Here is an 18650-nt window from a genome sequence, read left to right on the forward strand (position 1 = left end):
TAAAAATAAAGAAAAGGCAACAAATGCTGTATCATTAGTGATATTTGAAAAGAACTATTTATAACCAAACTTTTGATAGAAATTTACTAATTTGCCAGTGTTTTCTCAGTTCTTGTCAATTTCCCATCCCTCATCTCTCCTTTAAAATTTAGACCAAACTGAGTGTGAAGTCATTTGCATTGCTGATAATATGTGTTGAAGTTTGGGAATAGATGGCTAGAATTTATAATACCTGAGCTTTGGGGTTATAATTTAATGAGGGATTATTTTTCTTCCTTGTTAAATTTTTAAGTAATTTTTTTGGTTTCTTTGTTCTTCAAGTCACTTAATCACAAATATGAATATTTTCCCTCCAATATAGAAAAAGCGAATCTTTATAGGAGACAACGGTCTCGGTCTTACTCGAGCAGTACTTTTGGTACAGGTCTGGGAGATGACAAATCAGAAATATCTGAGATTTACCGTAGCTTTTCATGCTGCAGTGAGGTAACAAGACCATCTGATGAAGGAGGTATCAAACATTAACCACTCTTAGAAGTCTCTTTTAATATATCACAAGTGTGTCTTTAACAAATTCTTCACTTTTGCACAAACATATGGCATGGATATATTTGAACATTTTAAATTATATTTGGAAAGTTGAGTTTTTATAAAAAACTAATAATATGCATTTTTGCATGCTTGTTTTCCCTATATTTCCTCACTGTTTTCACTAAAAATGGATCTTTAATGACAACAGGGTCTTGGGATCTGCTGTGTGAATCTGTTTCACAGGAGTTGTATGTGATGGATATACACAGGCATAGTGGAAAGTTGAGTTCTGTGGAGTTCATATCTGATTTCCATTAAGGAAAATCAATCTTATGGTTATATTTGAGTGGCTCAGAGAGTGCTATGAATTTGTGTGTTTAAATATTCATATACAGTTGCAGACAGAGTTAGATCTTGCCAAAAAGAAATAGGGTATGTACTTGGAATATGAGATTTTTTAAAAATGGAAAATACTGTTGATTGTTGAAAATACTGTTAATAATCTTTGTATCTTATATTACTGTCTTTATCCTCTACATTCTTCTGTTTTCTGGATCCAAGCTGATGGCCTAGGTCTGGAAATCGGTCATTGAAATTGTTTTGGATGTTAAAACTAAGGTTAAGACTAAGGTACAGCCACATTTTAATGCAGTGGGAAGGGGGAGAGGAATGAACACAGAACAAAAGGAAAACTGAATTTCCGTTACAACCAAAGGCCATAGCACTGAAATCCCTAAGGCAGGAGATTTTGAAGTGGAGGAATTTAACATCTTGGGAAAAGTAATGTGACTATGGACCTGATGAAACTATGAAATCTCTTGCAATTGAGTAATTGTTTTTTTGCACTCATAGGAAAAACCCCTTTGATAAGAAAATCAATTACAGTCAATAATCTTAAATTGTACATTCAGATTTGCCTTAGCTTGGTAGAAAGATTTTTCTTAAATTTCAGATAAAGTGAGGTATAATTGACATATAAAATTGTAAGATATTTAAAGTGTACGTCCTGGTGATTTGATATATGACACGTTGTGAAAGGATTCTCCCCAATTAGTTAATTAACATATCCATTACCTCACAAATATATCTTCTTTTTTTCCTTTGGCGAGAACACTTAAGTTTTACTCTGTCAACAAATTTCAGTTATACAGCACAGTGTTATCAACTATAGTCACTGTCTTATTCTTTAGCTTCTTGTACCTTATTCATTGTGTAGCAAAAATTTGTACCCTTTTACCAATTTCTACCTATTTCCACCAGCCTCTGGCAACTACTGTTCTGCTATCTGTTTCTATGAGTTTGACTTTTTTTTCGGCTTGATCTTTGTAGAAAGTTTTTAAGAGTCTTCCTTCCTCTATGCTTCTAATGTGTATGAACTAGTGTTTCTTTCTTGTAGGTAAGGTAAATGTGTGAGAGTTCCTCTTTCAGTGTCTGCTTATCTAGCAAAGGATTCAGTAACTTTATTTTTTTGGCTTGGGGCTATTGATTTCTCCCTTCCATGTCCTCTGTGACTCTAGAGGTACAGAATAATATTGATGCCTGGTAAGATAAATAAAACCCAAAGCAAATACAAGAACAAATTTCCATCAACCTTATTTAACTTTCTCAGTTCAAGGTAGTAGAACTGATGTCTATCCCAAACGCGACGCACCTTAGAGTCTTTGCTTCATCAGGGAAACTTTAACTTCGTATCTGAACACACAAACACAGCATTCATTCATTTACTCACCAAATGTTTGAGTGCTCTTTGTGCATAAGCCAAGAGCTCGGATCTGGCAGTGTACATAGCACTGCGCAGCAGAGATATGCATCTGTGCTAAGGGGTTTGGAGTCTGGTGAAGACCCTGATCTTGAGCAGATACTTACCCAAGTAATCTATAATTATGAACAGAGTAAGTGCTGGGAGGGGAGCACTTGGGGGCCACAAGCGGGTACTCCATCTGGCCTCGATGTCAGGGGAGCCTTCCTTGGGGAAGGAAGATTTGAACTGAGATATGAATGCTAAATGGAAGTGAACTATGCCAACGGGCTTTGGGAAAATAATGTTTCTCAGAGACAGAGCAGAGCACAGAAATGGTGCATCAATGAGACGTTCACATGGAGGCATCGAGCAGGTAGTTAGAGTCCAGAGGAGGAGGCTGCGCTGGAGATAAATGGGAAGTCATCATCTGTGTCTGTGATCGGGTCTTGGATTCATCTGTGCAGAGGAGAGTTTGCGCCCCCTCCTGCAGGTTGCTCAGCTCCGTCTGTGCCAGGGAGGAGTTTGGCACTTGTCTCTGATTCTGTTGGCTCATCTAAGAACCCACTGTTGTTGGTTTATCTTCTCTTCCTCCTCTCAAGCCCCCACTACTTTCTAATTATTTCTAGCAAGAGGACCCTACACTATGCCAAAATGAATAAGAAATGTCTCCATTGAAAGAAAGCATACATAAATGTTCTTATATTTATAATGGAATTTGAGTAAGAGTAACACATGGTTCAGTTCAGTTCAGTTCAGTTCAGTTGCTCAGTCGTGTCCGACTCTTTGCGACCCCATGAATCACAGCACGCCAGGCCTCCCTGTCCATCACCAACTCCCAGAGTTCACTCAAACTCATGTCAATTGAGTTGGTGATGCCATCCAGCCATCTCATTCTCTGTCGTCCCCGTCTTCTCCCGCCCCCAATCCTTCCCAGCATCAGAGTCTTTTCCAGTGAGTCAACTCTTCGCATCAGGTGGCCAAAGTATTGGAGTTTCAGTTTTAGCATCAGTCCTTCCAATGAACACCCGGGATTGATCTCCTCTAGAATGGACTGGTTGGATCTCCTTGCCGTCTAAGGGACTCTCAAGAGTCTTCTCCAGCACCACAGTTCAAAAACATAAATTCTTTGGCGATCAGCTTTCTTCACAGTCCAACTCTCACATCCATACATGACCAAGGCTATCCATCCATAGCCTTGACTAGACGGACCTTTGTTGGCAAAGTAATGTCTCTGCTTTTTAATATGCTATCTAGGTTGGTCATAACTTTGCTTCCAAGGAGTAAGCGTCTTTTAATTTCATGGCTGCAATCAGCATCTGCAGTGATTTTGGAGCCCATAAAAATAAAGTCGACACTGCTTCCACTGTTTCCCCATCTATTTCCCATGAAGTGATGGGACCAGATGCCATGATCTTTGTTTTCTGAATGGTTAGGAGAAGGCAATGGCACCCCACTCCAGTACTCTTGCCTGGAAAATCCCATGGATGGAGGGGCCTGGGAGGCTGCAGTTCATGGGGTTGCTAAGAGTCAGACACCACTGAGCGACTTCACTTTCACTTTTCACTTTCATGCATTGGAGAAAGAAATGGCAACCCACTCCAGTGTTCTTGCCTGGAGAATCCCAGGGATCGGGGAGCCTGGTGGGCTGCCGTCTATGGGGTCGCACAGAGTCGGACACGACTGAATCAACTTAGCAGCAGCAGCAGCAGCAACACTTGGTTAAGAGAGAATAATTACATTTTTTTAAAGTGGAGGAACATCAGACTCCATGAAAGGTGGCAGAAGGAAGATTTTTGGCAGGAAGGAGTGTCTCCATAACTTCAATAATGCCTTGTAAGAAAAGCTGACTCCTTGGAGGTGTTTATAACCTGTCATTCTCAGTCACCTGTTAAAAGGCTTGTGTTTGGTGACATTTCCAATTTTGGAAACTTGATATTGAGGTATGAAGCAAAGATGTAACAGTAAGTTTTAATAACATTAACACAGTGGCAGAACCCACAGTGTATCTAGGTTAATTCAAAAAGGTTTGGGGATACCTGGGAATATGCTTCTACTTTTAAGTGAAGCAAATCATATTCTACTGATTGGTACCTTATGTCTGTATTCAAACAATCAGTGACATAGCTAACCTAATAAGTCCAAAAATGCCTCCCCCCTTCTCCACAACATTCTGCTGCTTTTCCAGGCCTCCCGGGTTGCTAAGTAGCGACTGCAACTTTCCAGATACTAACTTCACATCCTTAGGAATCGTCCTCCACGCTTGTCTTTTACTCACATCCACATCCAGACCCGGAGAAGGCAATGGCAAGCCACTCCAGTACTATTGCCTAGAAAATCCCATGGATGGAGGAGCCTGGTAGGCTGCAGTCCGTGGAGTTGCTAAGGGTCGGACACGACTGAGCGACTTCACTTTCACTTTTCACTTTCACACATTGGAGAAGGAAATGGCAACCCACTCCAGTGTTCTTGCCTGGAGAATCCCAGGGATGGGGGAGCCTGGTGGTCTTCCGTCTGTGGGGTCACACAGAGTCAGACACGACTGAAGTGACTTAGCAGCAGCAGCAGCAGCACATACAAACCATTAGCAGATCTTGCCAGCTCGCCTGGGACGAACACATCCAGAACCTGACTGCATGGTCCACCTCTGCCCCCGGCCCCTCACCATTCCCCCATTTCAGCTGCTGCCCTCTCTGCCTTCAGTCTCACAGAAGTTTCCAGACAAGTTCCTAGCTTCTGTTCTTGCCACCCCAAGCCACCAGCCCTCTCTCTGCCTTGGTCTGTTCTCCACCTGTCAGTCAGAGGATCTTTAGGAAACACCTAAATCTAACACCAGTTAGATCACATCATTCTGCTGCTGCCATTTCATTCTGAATAAAACACAAGTCCTTGCCGTTGTCTACAGGGCCCTCTTCTGACCTGGGCCCTGACTGCCGCCCTGAACCATTTCCTGCTTTCTTGGTTCACTCATCCTCTCTCAGCAGCCAGTCTCCCTGCTTTTTACCCACCTTCGCACCTACATGTGCCCCCAGCTTGGAACACTCTCCCTCCCACTGCATCGGAGCTATTTGCTTGTCTAGACCTATTTTTCTTCATATTTTTGCTCAGGATCACTTGATCAGAGAGACCGTAACTACCAGATATAAAACTGCACTGCTTCCCGTTCTGTCTGGCCTTTTACTCTTTGCTCTTTATTCATAGCACCTGACATCACCTGAGATATATATTTATTTGTTTATGTACTTGTCTGTCTCTCCTAACTAGGATAGATGCCCATAGTGAAAGTCAAAGTCGCTCAGTCGTGTCTGACTCTTTGCGACACCATGGACTATACAGTCCATAAAATTCTCCAGGCCAGAATACTGGGTAGCTTTTCCTTCTCCAGGGGATCTTCCCAACCCAGGGATCGAAACCAGGGCTGGGATATTGGCTGTTTTGTTTACAATTACTACTCTGTCTCCAGCTCTTAAAATAAGCACTCGGCAAATATTTGGTGAATAAATGAAATGGTCAAATTAATATTTTTTTCCCATTCATGCCATGCTATTTTTTAAACAGATTGAGATATAATTGACATATAAAATTATATTAGTTTTAGGTGTATAAAATGTTACTATCTGAAAAATTAGAACTGCATATATATATAAATATATATAAGTTTTAAAAAAATATGAAATTCTATTATGTAAGGCTTTCAAGAAAAGCCTTCCATTTTTGTTTTGATATGTTTCAGTGACATTAAAGCATATCTGAAAGAGAAAAAAAAGACCCTAAAGTGGAAACATTCCCAGGATAGTTTCTTTTCTGGTGGGGAGGCAAAGAAGTAGTATCCATGAGGTCCTAGTTGCTTTGAAATTTGGGGTCCCCTTTGAAATGCATGCTGTGCTGGGCCCTGGTCAGGAGGTGCTGAGTGAGTCTGTAGAAGGAGGTAACTTTCAGGGTGATGACAGCGGTTTGATGAAAACCTTTAGTGTCCTCAGTTAAACACATACATTTGTTTAAATACTATTTTGAAAATTGGAAGGGACTTTAGAACAATGCTTATTATTGGTAAGATGGAGAAAAAAGAGAATGTTTGTATTTAGAGATGCCATCTTTTTCTTTATTCCAGATTTTATTGATTTCTTTCCATTTAGGTTAGAATTTCATATGATAAAAAGTATGATGTCCCAGAAAGATGACCTTTCATGTTGGGCTGACTCCCTCTGTCGAGAAGGCATGTAACGTAGCAGCTTATCCTGTGGCGGACAGAATGGTGTGCAGGGGCAGGAGGCTTCAGCCCACTCTTGCACTGCTCAGTCTGGGGTCTTGGGAGGTCACTTGATCTTACCCGGCTCAGATTCCACTTCTGTAACAAGTAGCTTTTCTAAGATGTTTTACATTTCCTAAGCCAAGTGCCATAATTGAAATGAACTCTTTTTTTCTTCTTTCTCTTCTTTTCTATGTATGAGAATGTGTTTATGTCCTGAAGGTGACCTGCTTTACTTTGTGTATTGAATGACTGGACAGTTATGAGAATAATAGTTTTGGGGTCCTTTTTCTGAGTTACAGGAAATTTTGGTTGTTAGGACAAAGGGTTAAACAATCAGCTCATTTCCTTGAGGCAGAAGTACAACGTTTTCATCATTCACATTTGGTTTTCATGAGCATTAACATAGAAGCCTTCTCCTTTACATTTTTATCATTGTTGTAGTTAGGCACTTCTCATGATATTTTCCCATCTTGCTTTGATTGCTGAATATTTTCATTTTCTTATGGGGTTATTTTGGGCTTTCTTTAGTTTTAGGTCTACTTCCTAAGATATTACGTTACTAAGGGGCTTGCATTTTCCATCTCTGCTGTGTTGCCTTGCTTCAATAAAGGAGGCTTTTATTTAAATGTCATCTAATTTTGTTTTGATTCTTGAGTGGTATTATTTGAAATTTATTGCCTTTTGGTACTAGATTAGGTTAACTTATTTTCATTTGACACACATTTCCTTGAGTGGGAATAATCCTGATGATTTCTGCTTATTTCACTGCAAGGTTTTCTTTGATCTTTGTGTTTGTCTTTGGGTCACTTGCCGGCAACATGTATTTGCCTTCTGGTACTGCTTTGTATTTCTTTGGTTTCTTTTAATTCACAATGTTTTGTATTACTTATATTTTTATGTGTTTGCCATCTCACCCAGTGTTTACTCTTGTAGTTCAGTTTTGCTTCAGGCATTTTATGTGTTTCTGTTTTCCTCTGGAGCATAAAGGGGATGGGAGTGTGATGGGGAGGAAAAGCAGATGCACTTTTCAAAGCCGACCTTCTCAATGTCTCAGCCTTGTGAACTTTTCCATTTGCTCTGGAAGGATCTTATTGGACCAGAATCCTCGTCCTGCCTTAAGTGATGGGAAACAAGTTTCTGAATTCTGGGACAGTACTAGCTAGGCTGTGCTTTATAGCATTCCATTCTGTATAATATGTCCTCAAAAGAGGTTAGGTTGCAAGAGATGCTTCAGTACCTTCTGGAATTCTCAGTATATGGTCTATAGATGTGCCAAGAGGGCAGTGCACCAACTAGATAGCCAGTAGCCCTGGTTAAACAAACACCCATAGTTCCATTTGTCCATTAACCAAACATTTATCCAGGATCTCCCATATTTGTGAGATTCTGGAAACACAAATATAAAAGATAAAGTTATTGTCATCAGTGAATTTGTGTTTTGATGGTTGAACCAGATGCATGAACCCATTGTGCTCAGGAAGGCATTGTGATGGAGAGTTAGAATCAGCCAGGCTGACTGATGGGAAAGAAGTGTTTTAGGCAGAGAAGTAGCGTGTGTGAGAGAATATAGCACATTGGAAACAATGTGTTTGGCATCCATTAAGCCCGGGGGCTGTGCATCTAAGAGATGAGCCAGAGCCGGAAAGTGGGTGCTGCTGAGCCACTGTCTCTTCAGAGGCCAAGTTCTGCTGAATATAATTGAATGTGGTTTCTTTGCATGTTTCCTTGGACTTCATTGTGCAGGAGACGTAGAGTCTATTTAGAGGACCAGTTACCTAGCCTGGTAAGCCACTGAGTCTTTGCTTTGGAAGTTTAATCCACTGTGGGAGCTTGTCTAAGAATCCGTTTTGCTTTGAATAATCTTGATTTTACCAAGAGTCTTGACTCTTTGGGCATCAAATGACCACAAGGTCTTAATCAGTCTTCTGGAGGGATTAATGGTATAGAGACAGCCCTGTGGATTTTTATTTCAAATATCACAACTACTCTTATTGTTGACATTTGTGTAGAAGAGCAGAAACACTAAAACCTAAGCACCTTCCTTCCTACTCTAAGACTCCCAACTCCAGACAAAATAGTCAACAGTTGGATATTTATTAGGCATCTTAAATCTTATGTCTAGAACCAAAATATTATTTCCTATTTTCCCCACAAAACAAACAAACATCTGCTCTTGCCTTTGTTCACCAGCTCAGCTGATGACACAATACTTCAGCTTAGTACTGAGGCAAAAACCATGGCATCCCCCATTACCTTTCTTCCTCTCACACTTCACATCTAATCCATCTGTAAGCCCATCGGCTCTGTCTTCAGAATGTGTTTGTCTCATCCAGCCATGTCTCACCACGTCCACTGCACCCCAAGAGAATCACCATCCTGTCTCCTAGAGATTGCGGATATAGGCTCCTGATCTTTGTAATTCCATTCTTACTTGTTTGGGCTGGCCACCACTCGGCTGCCAGTTCAGTTCAGTTCAGTTCAGTCGCTCAGTCGTGTCCGACTCTCTGCGAACCCATGAATCACAGCACGCCAGGCCTCCCTGTCCATCACCAACTCCCGGAGTACACTCAAACTCATGTCCACAGAGTCGGTGATGCCATCCAGCCATCTCATTCTCCGTCGTCCCCTTCTCCTCCCACCCCCAACCTTTCCCAGCATCAGAGTCTTTTCCAGTGAGTCAACTCGTCGCATGAGGTGGCCAAAGTATTGCAGTTTCAGCTTTAGCATCAGTCCCTCCAATGAACATCCAGGATTGATCTCCTTTAGAATGGACTGGTTGGATCTCCTTGCAGTATAAGGGACTCTCAAGAGTCTTCTCCAACACCACAGTTCAAAAGCATTGATTCTTCGGCGATCAGCCTTCTTCACAGTCCAACTCTCACATCCATACATGACCACGGGAAAAACCATTGCCTTGACTAGACGGACCTTGGTTGGCAAAGTAATGTCTCTGCTTTTTAATATACTATCAAGGTTGGTCATAACTTTCCTTCCAAGGAGCAAGCGTCTTTTAATTTCATGGCTGCAATCAGCATCTGCAGTGATTTTGGAGCCCAAAAAAACAAAGTCTGACACTGTTTCCACTGTTTTTCCATCTATTTCCCATGAAGTGATGGGACCAGATGCCATGATCTTTGTTTTCTGAATGTTGAGCTTCAAACCAACCTTTTCACTCTCCTCTTTCACTTTCATCAAGAGGCTTTTGAGTTCCTCTTCACTTTCTGCCATAAGGGTGGTGTCATCTGCATATCTGAGGTTATTGATATTTCTCCCAGCAATCTTGATTCCAGCTTGTGCTTCTTCTAGCCCAGCGTTCCTCATGATGTACTCTGCATATAAGTTAAATAAGCAAGGTGACAATATACAACCTTGACGTACACCTTTTCCTATTTGGAACCAGTCTGTTGTTCCATGTCCAGTTCTAACTGTTGCTTCCTGACCTGCATACAGGTTTCTCAAGAGGCAGGTCAGGTGGTCTGGGATTCCCATCTCTTTCAGAATGTTCCACAGTTTATTGTGATCGACACAGTCAAAGGCTTTGGCATAGTCAATGAAGCAGAAATAGATGTTTTTCTGAAACTCTCTTGCTTTCTCCATGATCCAGCGGATGTTGGCAATTTGATCTCTGGTGCCTCTGCCTTTTCTAAAACCTGCTTGAACATCTGGGAGTTCACGGTTTACATATTGCTGAAGCCTGGCTTGGAGAATTTTGAGCATGACTTTGCTAGAGTGTGAGATGAGGGCAATTGTCCGGTAGTTTGAGCATTCTTTGGCATTGCCTTTCTTTGGGATTGGAATGAAGACTGACCTCTTCCAGTCCTGTGGCCACTGCTGAGTTTTCCAAATCTGCTGGCATATTGAGTGCAGCACTTTCACAGCATCATCTTTCAAGACTTGTAATAGCTCAACTGGAATTCCATCACCTCCACTAGCTTTGTTCGTAGTGACGCTTTCTAAGGCCCACTTGACTTCACATTCCAAGATGTCTGGCTCTAGGTCAGTGATCACGTTATCGTGACTATCTTGGTCGGGAAGATCTTTTTTTGTACAGTTCTTCTGTGTATTCTTGCCACCTCTTCTTAATATCTTCTGCTTCTGTTAGGTCCATACCATTTCTGTCCTTTATCGAGCCCATCTTTGCATGAAATGTTCCCTTGGAATCTCTAATTTTCTTGAAGAGGTCTCTTGTTTTTCCTATTCTGTTGTTTTTCTCTATTTCTTTGCATTGATCACTGAGGAAGTCTTTCTTATCTCTCCTTGCTATTCTTTGGAACTCTGCATTCAGATGCTTCTATCTTTCCTTTTCTCCTTTGCTTTTTGCTTCTCTTCTTTTCACAGCTATTTGTAAGGCCTCCTCAGACAGCCATTTCGCTCTTTTGCATTTCTTTTCCATGGGGATGGTCTTGGTCCCTGTCTCCTGTACAATGTCACGAACCTCCGTCCAGAGTTCATTAGGCACTCTATCTATCAGATCTAGTCCCTTAAATCTATTTCTCACTTCCACTGTATAATCATAAGGGATTTGATTGAGGTCATATCTGAATGGTCTAGTGGTTTTCCCTACTTTCTTCAATGCCAGTGACCTTTGAAAACTTGCACCTGATCTCATTACATCTTTGTTCAAAACAATATAGTGGCTTCAATCACACTGTGTCTAAAATCTGAGATCCAGTCTACAAAGTGTCAAATGGTCTGGCCCTTGGTTTTGTCCCCTGTTCATCTTCTCCTGGACTACCTGCTCCAGCCACACAGACCTCTGGGCTGTTGATGTTAGGTGTTCTCACATGTGGGCCTTTGCAATCTCTGATGCCTTTGTCTGGAATAGTCTATCCCAGATATTTCTGTGGTTTGCTCACTTCCTTCAGGTCTTTGATTAAATGTCAACTAATCAGAAAGGAGAAGGGGGTGACAGAGGATGAGATGGTTGGATGGTATCACCAACTCAATGGACATGAGTCTGAGCAAACTCCAGGAACTAGTGAAGGGCAGGGAATCCTGGCATGCTGCAGTCCATGTGGTCGCGGAATTGGACATGACTTAGTGACTGAACGACAGCAACAACAAATCAGAAAGGGTTTCCTTGATCACTCTATCTCGAAATCTCTCAACCCACACACACCCATAACTGTCCCTTTGCCTTGCTTTCTTTTTCTCTATAATTCTTTTTAAGCTCTATTGAGGCATAATTGACATATACATTTTGTACCTATGTAATCTATAAATTTTGATGAGTTCAGACATGCACATATGCCTGTGATACTGTCACTGCATTAAGGTGATGAACATGTATATCACCTGTAAAAATTTCCTTGTGTTCTTCTGTGTGTACATTTGTGTGTTGTGATAAGAATACTTAACATGAGAACTACCCTTTTAAAATATTTTAAAGTGTGTAATACAGTACTGTAAACTGGAGGTGCAGTTTAGACCTCATATTAGACACTCATGTATATTGTAGAATATATAAATATATTCTACTTAAATTTGATCTGAAATCTAAAGAAACCGCTTTGCTGCATGTGTTAAATCTCTAAAACTTGGCATTAGTCTTTAATTTGTTAGTGTTAATTAAAGTTAATTTGACTTGAATGTAGCTGTGCAATAATAATCCTTATTATAGTTTTTTAAAAAGAAATCATGTAGAATGTATCACCAGAATGTAACATTGAGACCTGTGTTTATTACAAAACCTGAGTTAGCTAATGACCTTTCATAACCAAGACATCAGTAAATTATTCCTACATTAACACTTCCATTCTCATATGAATAATTTTCTCTCAGTGCTTTGTTTATTGAGGACATCTGTTCTCAGTAGGGACTCAATAGAGTAGAAGTGCCCATCAGAATTCTGAAATTCATGCCTTTTATGGCTCCTTTCTCAGTGTACTCTAGCTTCTTGTTCAATCATGAAATACATGGAGACAGAGAATTGAATGGACCATGTGGCTTTCCTTCCGGTGCCTGGCACAGGACCAGGAGCGCTCGGTGAAGAGCTAGAACAAGTCATCGCTTTCCTAGGTTCAGTGCTTTAAGTTCCTAAAGGACAATAGACATCATGGAGAGCTAAATTTGCTATGAAACTGGGAGCAGAAATGTTAAATGCAGGCACAATAATAAACTGCTAGCATTTTGAAAGGGATGTCTATGTATCCAGTCAGCAGTGTTTCTAAATATCTTTTAATATGAATAGTGTCCATAAAGTCACAATACTTTGTCCAGTATTCACATTAATTTTTCTGTTGATTCTCTTTTCCCACTGAAGATTTCTGTCTTATGATTTACAGATGGTTTTCTGTCCCAAGTTCATGTTATTGGTTTTCAGTGACGAGCATTTTTAAAATTAGATGACCAGAACAACCTGCAAGAAAATACACTCTGGATTTTAAACTCTTTGCCTTCATTTAAAATAAGCTTTCCAGTATTTCTATTTTTGCCACTAATTCAGTTTTGTGATTACTGATTGACAACCCTTAATCCCCTGAAAAATAATCCAATCCTTCCCAGCCTGACTTCTGTAAATAAAGTACATTCAATAAGAGAATCCCAGTTATATCATTTCCCTTCTGTGTATTTGAGTGTTGTTTCCCATCTAGTTTTGAGATGTCTGCTAGAATCTGTCAAAAAAAGTGATGGTTTAATATCTTCATTTAAGTTTAGGTCTTCTCTGGTGGCTCAGATGGTAAAGAATCTGCCTGAGTGCGGGAGACCAGTGTTTGATCCTTGTGTTGGGAAGGTCCCTGGAGAAGGGAATAGTTACCCACTTGCCTGGAGAATTCTATGGACAGAGAAACCTGGCAGGCTACAGTCCATGGGGTCACAAAGAGCCTGGTGGGCTATGGTCCATGGGGTCACAAAGAGGTGGACATGACTGAGCAACTAACACTTTTACTTTAAGTTTAGGAAGGTTTAAGGAGTTGATTGAAATACTGAATTTCTGTGGTGAAATGAATCTATAGGAAAACAAATGATTCCTTTATAATATAAAATCCAGTTAGTGGACTATTTCATAATTATATTTAGCCATTTAGTCAGTACATCTAGCCTGGGATAAAAAGCACACAATGTAAATTGTTAGAAACTCTTCATTAGTTCTGTTGCTCCCCCAAGAAAAAGGTTTAGGGCTCTGACTGAATTTGAATTCCTTAGAGAGACTCATATTCCTAGTATCAATAGACTTGGAATGAAAGAAACGTCATAAGTTTCCTTTTCTGAGTGTGAAGTTGGGGAAAGGATCAAATACTAATGAATAGCACTTGTTCCAAGATACACATGTGTCTTTCATTGATTTGCCAAAATTAAATCAAAGGATTCCATATGTGTCTGAAGGAGAACCATCTGACACTTGGAAGTAGCAAACAATAAAACTTTAAAAATATATTTCCTGTGAAGCTAAGTTGATTGGGAAAAAGAGAAGGTTTGATCATCAAGAAGGATATAAATGTGGCTATAGCATCTGTGTCAAATGAATAAGCTTTGAAAGAGCTTTATAAATTGTAAGTGGCTACACGTAAAAGAGACTGGACATTCTTGCTTTCTGTTTAGTATTTTATTATTATCTATTATTAAGTATTGTTAAACATTAGCAATGAAGATGGGCAGTGGTAGTTTTGGTTTTTATGTAGATCAAAATTGAGGTCCAAGTTGGATAGTAGATTGAGTGTACATATATATTTACATTTCTGTCTTACACAAAACAATCAAGTTGTAATCTTATCTTTGTAGTCACAAATTTCCCTGTTCTCCCCCAACTTCCTATTTCATCCAGGTGCCCACATCCTCCTGCCCCAAGCCCCAGGCTAGTAGGTCATAGGGGTTGGATCGTGACTTTACAGGAACTACTTAAAATGTCCACAGGCTGATACAGCTGGGAGATGGATCGAGTTTCTGGCCTTCGTTTTTCTCATTAGCTCCTGCCATCCAGGCTCCTTGTTATGTGCTGCTTCTCTTGTGACCAGATTTCCTATTTCTTATTGTCTGATCTCTGCCCTCCTCCCAAATGCTCTGTGTATGCTGCATTTCTCAGACATTCTGGCTCTTGATCTTTATCTTACACCATATACCTGATCTTTGTACACCAAATTTATTTACTGTTCTTTCAGGCACTTTCCTAGAGCCTGTCTCAGTGTGCTTATAAAGTGTGTGTCTTGATCACAATGACACCTTATTCACCTCCTTACCTGACTGGGACTCTTCATACCTGTCTATTTCTCTGGCCCCCACCACTCACCTTGAACTTAGAGCTTGGACTCTGGGAAAGCCAGACAATCCTTGACATTCAGTTTTCCAGATCTCCCTATCTTCAAATCATATCAGAGACACATTGCATCAGTTTTATAAATGTTTTTTCATTGATTGAAAAACATGTGTGCTTATTCGCAAATGTAGTCAATACTGAGATGCGTCTACATGTGAGACTTAGTGTGGTTTGTTACTAAGGCAGTCTAATGTAAAACTATTCAGGAAGTCCTTGTGGATTGATGATGTTCCTTAAGAGTTAGTATCTTATTGGTGCTAGAATAAACTAAATGCATAGTCCAGTTTTATATCTTTAAGAATATATTACATATATTGATCCAATAAGTGTTTACAGAATTGCTTCTTCAATAGTGTTATGAGATTTTCTTTCATTGTACTTGAATAATGATGAATCTTGCTATGTAAGAATGATTTACACAATATCAGCAGTAGTGGTCACTGAGGAAAATTGGGATTTGCTGTGAGATGACTTTTCAGCCATGGCATAATTTGTGTGCAATAGCTAGTCTCAGTGGTATGGCTTACCTAAATGGAAACAGTGTCCCTATCTAACTGCTGTCCTTAAGTTCTTTATTGCTTTCATCTTATGAGAGAACTGCCCCAAATTGTATAGTTCTTGTTAGGAAACCACATATGTATCCACAGTGTGCATTCCTTCTATTTTTTTTTTTTTCAGTCTTATTTTGGAGTACTGTGTGCATGTGACTGTAGATAGAGATATGTGCAATGTGGATTTTGTGCCTTGAGAATATTATTAAAGACTGTCTAATTTGGGGCAGAAATTATTTCCTTTTCCATCAGTGACAGACCTTCTTGTATTTGTGGTTTGGGTTATGGTTTAGTTGGGGAGATTATTCTGGCTTTGATAGCTAAAAATTTAGAAATACATCTGAGAAAAAAACTATGCAAGGTGAAATTCAAATGTAAATGTAGGAATGAATTGACTAGATTATTCTGTAGCAAAATAGAAGATATTCTTCAATCCAAAGCATTCTATTTCTATTCAAACCACATTATGTCACAGCTCAGTTCTGTCAGTTCAGTCATTCACAGACTGAAGTTTTCCAGAGAAAAAACAGTTAGCTTTGAAATCAAAACGTATTGCTTTTCTGGTTTTTTGAGCCTAATTAAGTTTAGCTGGAAGATAATTTAACATATAACTAAGTTTGTATCTTTTTCAACATTTAGAAATTGCAGAGTCCCAAAACAATATTTCAGAAGTTCTTACTTGAGACAACTAAGCCAAATATGTAAATAAAATGGCCAAATGTATGTATGTATGGTTCTAAAAAGTACATAATTCATATATATTTTTCCTTTTGTGGTGAACAAGTAATTAGGAATATTTAACTAGCCGACATATTTGATTGAAGCAACATTTTAATTCTGTCATTTAAGTTCACGGAAGAAAATGTTTAGGTAGTCTCCTGAGCTTAATTGTATTTTCGGCTAGGTTCTTGATATGTCTGTGGGAATCGATTTGTCACTATGCTGATGATGAATTGAGGCAGTCACATTTTTCAGGCTGTTTCTACAAGATGATTTTGAAAACTGTTAGGTGGCCTCATGATGGGGGTCTTAGATGCTTACTGGAAAAGTAGTTCAAATCATATTAAGAGATGTGACTTGAACATAGACTTGAAATTATTCAAATGGGATAAGGTGACTGAATGTCAGTCATTCTGGGTAACGTAGGGTAGTATTGGCCACAGGAAGAAGATTAAACACACATTCACATGCACACTCCAGAGGCTTATCAGAGGCCAGAATGACCCTTAAAGATATCTGGAAGCTGTTGTTTCAGAAGTGATGCTACTGTCTATGATTTCAGCTTGCTTTTCCAAAAGCGAATGAATTATTCTCACTATAATTTGTTCCAGGGATGTTCAGGCACACCTCATCAACCACAGACGTGGGAACTTCTTGTGGAGTTTGTACCCTTCGTTTTCCACAAAAAGTCAGTGACAACTGGAGTTGCCTCTGAGATCATAAGCAGCCTGCCTTGTGCTTTTCCCCATTAGACCTCTTTCTGCTTTCTTCCCTCCCTCTCGCTCCCGTCTGCCCCACTGGTGGGAGTGTGTGGTTGATGCTGACTCTTCTGACTTAAGGTCATGCCTTCTCCATATCTAGAAGCTCCTCTCCACACCGTAGAGCTCTTCCACGTTTCTGAATTCATAATGCATATTTGTAGATTCATCTTTTGCTATCTTGTCATTTTGCCCATGATCATGTTGATGTGGTAAAGCCCAGAGTTTAGTTTCTGGAGTCAGATTGTTAGCATTTAAGTACTAGCTCCTATGTGGCTCTGATATTTTTGACCAAGTTACCGAATCTTGCTAACCTTTGGACTTCCTGTCTGTAAAGTGGGCATTTACTATCTGTAAAGTGGTGACGATTCCAGTTTGTGTACGTGACACACTAGGCACAGGGCCCTGCATGGTTTAAGGACAGGGACCAACCGTGCCAATTTACCCAAGACCAAGAGGGTTCCTGGGAAGCAGAACTGTCAGTACAAAACCTGAGAAAGTTGCAAGCTGAGCTAGTCCCCCTAATTGTAAGCATTTCATTTATATTATTCAAATTTATTGTATTTATATTTTGTATTCCTATGTTACATCTTTCCCCTGTTAGGTTTCACAGAGGCTTATATTTAGGTGCTTAAACATCTTCATGTGTACTGCATTTTCCTAAAAGAGATTTACATTACCTTATGGTAATAAAATTCACATACAACTAGAAAATTAAAACAAAGATGACACGGAGGAGAAATTTTTAGGAATATAGCATTGGCTTGAGAGATAATTTTTGATTTTGCAAAGATAGTTTTTTAAAATGTATTCCAAATGCTTAGAACAGTGCGAATAATAAAAGAGGTTAACTGTTACCTCCAGGAAAAAATTATACACAAAAGAAAATATAATCACAGATTGCTACTGTTTAATCAAGTGATCAAGCAATCCCAAAGCGCAGTGTGGCTGCAGGGCTGTCTTGCCACACTTCCATAAATGCAGCTGGTAAGGAAACAAAGAAGCCTTTATACCCACAACACAGCAGGCAGCATGGGCTTCATGTGGCAAGTATTCCGATTCCCTGTGCCCCCCCACCCTCTGAGTTCCAAGGAAGATATGGCAACGGGTTGTGGGTGCAAGCCCAGGTAGATGCTGAGCACACAGAGGTTGTGTGTTGCAGCTGAGAAGGGCTAAGCTTAGGAAACTCGCAGTCATGCAAGAGGATAACTAGCAAACCTGCCCAACTTTTGCCCCGAAGGGAGACACTATCTATATCAACCCAATTAGGAAACAAGTCTTCTCAGGGGAGGAAAGGGAAATTTTATTATTGGAAAGACATTTTTTGGCTGCAGAGTCTACATTTCCTCTCAGATGGCCCTGCCCTGGTCAACACCCCCTAAGTGGGGATTTTGTCCACCCCTCCATCATTGGTGCCACGTGGTGCTTGCCTTACCAGGAATGTCGCGTATTAGCCCCTCAGTTATCCTGCAGTGAGCTTCTTTTGGCTCAGCTTTCCTCCCAAAATCCCCAGTTGCTCCTTGAGTCCTGGGTTAAATATTTGCCCGCACAAATAAGGACACTTATCCCATTCATGAGGGCTCCATTCTCATGACCTAATCACCCCAAAGTCCCCATCTCCAAATACCACCACATTTTGGGATTAGGATTCAACACATGAATTTGTGGGGATACAGACGTTTGGCCCATTGCAGGGGGAGAGAGGGAATTTGGGAGTGGCATAAATAGGGTCACATGTGCCCCTAAATTTGTTTCAGGTGGAGAAGAAGGAATCTGGCGGTAGCTTAGTTGCTCTTCATTGTGGCTGCCCATTTGAATTGCCTGGAAGATTTAAAAAATAAAATAC

The 18650-nt window shown here is 40.2% G+C and overlaps 1 protein-coding gene across 1 annotated transcript in view; it reads left to right on the plus strand.

The window, feature by feature from the left end:
• NEBL (nebulette) overlaps nt 1–18650 on the plus strand; it is a 130443-nt gene that overhangs the window by 91887 nt on the left and 19906 nt on the right. The window contains exon 26 of the mRNA XM_055428212.2: nt 362–511. Coding sequence (XP_055284187.2) covers nt 362–511 — 150 coding nt within the window. The remainder of the gene's footprint in view (nt 1–361; nt 512–18650) is intronic.

Source organism: Moschus berezovskii, chromosome 15, assembly GCF_049115385.1.
Source record: "Moschus berezovskii isolate FMDL1 chromosome 15, NW_MosBer_1.0, whole genome shotgun sequence".
NCBI lineage: Eukaryota > Metazoa > Chordata > Mammalia > Artiodactyla > Moschidae > Moschus > Moschus berezovskii.